The sequence below is a fragment of the Silurus aristotelis genome (assembly GCF_946808225.1).
Source record: "Silurus aristotelis genome assembly, chromosome: 18".
NCBI classification, from domain to species: Eukaryota; Metazoa; Chordata; class Actinopteri; order Siluriformes; family Siluridae; genus Silurus; species Silurus aristotelis.
Window position 1 is genome coordinate 12,665,466 of NC_139591.1, and position 5,613 is coordinate 12,671,078.

The 5,613-nt window shown below is 36.5% G+C and overlaps 1 protein-coding gene across 1 annotated transcript; it reads left to right on the top strand.

Annotated features, from left to right (window-relative positions):
- The first annotated feature begins 780 nt into the window (after positions 1-780).
- pla2g3 (phospholipase A2 group III) lies at positions 781-4,926 on the top strand. The gene is made up of 7 exons (XM_083567541.1): positions 781-1,473; positions 1,569-1,701; positions 1,862-1,996; positions 2,228-2,886; positions 2,972-3,101; positions 3,189-3,302; positions 4,571-4,926. Exons 1-7 carry the CDS (start codon positions 924-926, stop codon positions 4,800-4,802), a joined length of 1,953 nt encoding a protein of 650 aa, XP_083423667.1. The 5' UTR covers positions 781-923; the 3' UTR covers positions 4,803-4,926.
- Positions 4,927-5,613: the final 687 nt, after the last annotated feature.

The following is a 5,613-nucleotide window of genomic DNA, read 5'->3' on the forward strand; positions in this document are numbered from 1 at the left end:
CCTTTGGTGGTGATAGGACAGAAATGTTCATGTGAAATCAGGTGAGGTTTTGACCAGTCAGTGCAGCCAGACACGCAAGTGGAACCAACATGAACTTTGCATTGCTATGTAAACTCTGCAGCATTCTCTAAACGTGCCTGGCTTTTTTCATCTTATCTTTATAGTCCATATCCAGTATGGCATTGCATAATTGATTTTTAATGTAGAAAAGTGACCTGAACTCTCAACAGTCTTTTATTTTCAGTCAATATTAATGAAAACATGCCAAGAATATCGTAACACTACTTTACTTTTAAACTGATATTTCGGCTTTTTGTTATTATTCTGCATTCTTTACAGCTGCAGCAGATGTGCTTTTATTTCCCCTGGAATTTGAATTCTGTCTTGTTGTCATGTTGTTAAAAGGCACGTCATCCAGGAAGATCATATATTAATTATTGTTAATGATAAAAGATGAAAGTTTGTCTGATAAGCCATAATAAAGTGTATGAGTAAATATCTGATGCCTCACACTATGTGTATGTGCATGTCCATCATTTTTAACAAGGACTGAATCATGCGTGTGTGTGTGTGTGTGTGTGTGTGTGTGTGTGTGTGTGTGTGTGTGTGTGTGTGTGTGTGTGTGTGTGTGTGTGTGTTACAATAACCGGCTCTACACTTAAAAAAAAAAAAAAACTCAAAAAGCCAAGCATGTTAACACTCCCTCTGACGTTGATGTAAGACAACAATATGAGGAAAGTTATGCTTTAAAAAACCCAGGATGTAATGCCCTGACTCATAGCTAGAGTAGCTGTGTTAGAGACATTTAACAGATTTCTCTTTTCAGGCAGTAAAACTTTTAAAATAACAGCCTTCCCTTATTGAGAATTTCTCAAGTAAATTCTCACAATTAAAAAAAACATTAATTGGGATTGGAATATAAAATGAATGGCCACTGCCTCTTTCTGGTTATAGTGTGCCTTGTTTCAGTTTTAATAGATTTTTCTGCTGCTATTCATTTAGGAATATCTGCAAGAGACAGCATTTCTTGCTTCTGGATAAACTCTATCTCAAATGGACAGACACATTACATGTTTCTTCATCAGACTACAGTGGGCAAAGAGCGATCTTTTGTCTTATTTCACAGCATCTGGAGCAAGGAAAATAGCCTGGTGGACTGTATTGCAAGCAGCAACCGTGCTGTTATTAAAAGTTTTTCATCAAAATGCTGGAATGCATCAGACAAACCTGATGGACACTTCAACATCAGTATGCTGGTTGAACCTGATGGCCCCTGTGTAGCTGTGGGACAATCGGCAGAACTGAGAAAGCCTGTGCGGAGGACCAGAGACCTTCAAAGTATGGACCGCAAAATAATTTATCGGAACAATGGAGAAAGTTTGCAAAAGCTGAAGCGTTCAAAGCGAGCATGGTTGGTTCCAGGCACTCTGTGGTGTGGCTCTGGGAACAAAGCATCAAATTTTTCAGACTTAGGTAAACCAAATGTATTAATTAGGATATTGTACTATGTTTGGTGGTCAGTTTGATGGTAAACTGGAATTTAATATACCTGTCATCTTGTGTTCTAGGTTTATTTGAGGAGACTGATAAGTGCTGCAGGGAACACGACCACTGTGAACAAACCATTGCTTCCTTTGGATTTGGCTATGGGGTTTTCAACACTAACTTCTTCACTTTATCACACTGTGACTGTGACAGCAAGTAAGTCTTATTTGATTACCAGAAACATCTACGACATCCATATTTCACCTCTAGCTATTTATTACATAGTCTTCAGTAACATTTTTTGTGAGCCTCTGCCAAACTACTGAGATAAGACTATGTTATCTTAACGTGATTTGTCACTGTGATTTTGTTTCAGATTTCGCCGCTGCCTTCATAATGTCAATGATAGAATGTCTAATATGGTGGGTTACGGCTATTTCAACCTTCTTAAGATGCAGTGCTTTGAATTTTCACAGAGAATTGAGTGTTCAGAAAGGACCTGGTGGGGCATGTAAGCTATTCCCTTGATATCATGTAAATTAGTAAACCAGAGCAAATCAATGATCAATGCAATTCCGTGTGAGGAATGTAAGCTTATACTGTATGTGGTCAATTATATGTGTACAATGTTTACAAAATCCACTTACATTTAAAAAAAGATTTGTTTTTAGAATAGAACTACATGGCTATGCACTAAAATAAAAAATAAAAAAAAATCCTCCATTTCCTATTTTTCTAACAGGTGTAAACATACTCAGATGTCTACATATGCCCTTTTAAAGGAGGCAACAGATTACAATTCCACATCAGAAGAAGTAAATGATAAACTGGATTTAAGCATTCATCACACAGTCTCATTTGGAGATCTCACAGTTACTAATGACTTGGTAATGCCATCTGATATCGTCACTAAAGAAGCCAATGAAAAGCATTCATCGGTGTCTGTGCCCAAAAGGATATCTGTTACAGTTAATAAATTTCAGGAGTCTGGGGCTCTTGGAAAAACAATAGACTCGACAAAAACACAAACAACAGACTCACAACGTGTAAAAACAACAGACTTAAAACAAAGACAAACAACAGACTCACCAGAATCAGAAACAACAGACTCAGCACAGACACAAACAGATTCACCAATGACACAAACAACAGAAGCCCCAAAAACTGACCCAACAGACTCATCAATAAAAGGAACAACTGACTCATTAAGGACACAAACAGACTCACGAGATTCAACAATATCAACAAGAACAGAATCAGCAGAGATACCACAGATAAAGATAACAGACTCTTCAAAACCACAAACAGACTCACCAAAGATGGAAACAAATTTTTCAAAAACACAGTCAACAGGTTCAACAAATTTACACATCCACCCTGAGATTTACACCAGGCAAAAAGGTACAACACATGGCTGTTAAATGGGCTTCCTCCTGCATTTATCTGCATAAACATTTTCTAACATTTTTAACTGCTTGCTTTATAGATAAACTGGACTTCTGTGAGAGTTATAAAGACTTGGACACCTGTAGTTATCAGATACCTGCACTGAGGGAGAAATTTGGCCTTCACAATGCTGAACATGCCACCTTGTACCACTGCAACTGTACAGCCAGGTAAACACATATACTGCATTATAATAGGACGAACTGTAAAGGAGCTAGCATACACAGACAGGCTAAAGTTTGCTGTTTGTTCAACAGACTTGCCAGAGTGCTTGCTGAAGAGGATGAAGTTGACAAGGTTCATTTCTGGCTTCTGGACTTTGTGTCCCAATCCTGTTTCTTTCTCCCTCAGGACTGCACTGGGAGTGAAAGGTTAGTTTACCCAATTAAATAGATGGTGTAAAATGACATTTGCTTGTTTTTTAATTAGAATAAATAAACTGTATTAAATACAGTGTGAATGTTGACAGCTATGCCATGCCTTTGCATGTTTTTTTTGTATAGTGTACTATTTTGGGAAACTGTAGCTTTTTTTAGTCAAGCATGTAAATATAGCTGAAAATTCAGTTCACTCTATGATTCTGACAATGCTCTACCATATGTACAGTGCAAACAATGTGCATTAGTGACCACAGAAAAATTTTAATTCAACATTCTATCTGAAGCACAGATGTTCAGAAACAAGAATGTGTTTTATAGCAAAGTGCTGTGGGAATTTTTTCCACAGGGAATGGCCTGAAGGTGTTAATTAATTTCTATAACAGCGGCTCTGTCATAAATACTGGCTGTAATATGTTGTTGTTTCTATAGTAACAGGAACATATTGCCTTATAAATTAATAAAAACATTTTTTAAATGTTTGTTTTTGTTTTTTTCATAAAAAAAAAGCATACAGTATGATCGTTGGCATGGTAACGCTTTCTATAAGGAGACAGTTATCTAGCATTTATGGAAGGAACCTTAAGTGTCAGGGTTTTTTGCCATATTGGGTAGTTTTCATGACAGAGGATTTTGCTGACAGGAAATGACGTTCCACATTCCAGTGTTGAATGCAACTTTAAATGGGTAAAAAAAACAAAACATAAATAATGTATTAATTAATTAAAATGTATAATACCTTAATAACTGCTGCTGTATTAGTAGAATAAAACACTTCAGGACATGCTGTATTAGGAAAATGATAAACTTTTGGGTGTTAAGAGTAAAACCACTTCATTTGAGATAAAAACACAAATGCATTGTTGATTGTTTTCCTGTAACAGCACACACTATCATATTGCCAATCTTTCCATATTGTTAAAATGATAAAAAATGGACACTAAAGTGGATTGTAATAATAAAATGTATTGTCCCTGGATTGATTCCCTTAGGGATATGCTTTTAATTCAGCTATAAAGAAATTTATAGAAATTCCCCCACTGTGGGACGGATAAAGGTTTATCTTATCTTATCTTAAAGCCTACAGCATCTATAAATGTATATTTCAGACCACTAAAATAATATAAATGTATATTTCTGAACACTAAAATAAGGAATAAAAACATGCAGAGCATGTCACTGTGCTAATTGCAAAGTTGTAAAAAGGATGAAGAATGACCAGGGTGCCATTTTAAAACACAGTCCTCTCTTGTCTTTAACAGTTGCTCCACCTCTTTTTCATCTCATGACGCGCCCCTAATCGAGCGCTGGAGCAAAGGTGCGGCCGTTTGGCGACATCTCGCGGCTCCGAGGCGCAAAGCCAAGCGGCTGAACTCCAAACGGTCAAAGAGAAAAGACTCACCAGTCCGACTGCACAGAAAGTGTCTGAGGATGCACTCCAAGCTTCATCACCCCAAAACTCCCGAAAAAGAAGTGATGCAGACTGTACAATAAATGCTGTACAATAAATTCTTGCGGCATGCGTGCATGCATTTAGCTGTAACTAATGGAATATACATGGAAATTGTGTGAACGTTTATTGTAAATATTGTAAATAAAAGTACATTCCTTTGGTTTATTTTTTGGGTTTTCTCAATCATTTACATTGAAAAAATAAAAGAAGAACATACGCAGCAAGTTATAAACGTGCTGATGACATAGGGTGAAGCTGAAACCTTAAACTTCATCTTTTCTATTCTCACTAACCAATGACAAAGATAACTTTTAGTTAAAAAATGGAGCTTGGGGGATTTGCAGTCTCTCCACTGTGGACCTGGTAATATCAGTTTCACAGACACCAAAAAGTGCATACAAGATATCCACAACTTTGATTAGATGTTCAGACTGTAGCATCTGTATCAAACTTATATAAACGCTCAAATATATTTGTGTAGATTTAAAGCTTGTGTAGATTTAAAAAAAATAATTCCACAATGGCTTACAGAGGAGAAGAAATTGATTTGTTTGCAGATATACATAAAAATAGAATTTAACACAATGGACTTTTCAAGAAAAGCTGGACATTGTAAAGAAAGGCTAGCACAAACAGTTCAAAACAGTTGTTTTTCATGAACCACTTATACCTTTGCGTTTTCTTTCCTGAAGAATTTACACAAAAACAGACTATGCATGCAGAAATGCCTGAAAATGCACTGAAAACCTTGAGTCATTTTATGAGGTTAATATTGATGCTTCTGTTAGAGATGATGTATGCAGGTGGTGTCAGCCGTGACTGCAGTGAAGGGATCTTGCTTAATTGTGTTTT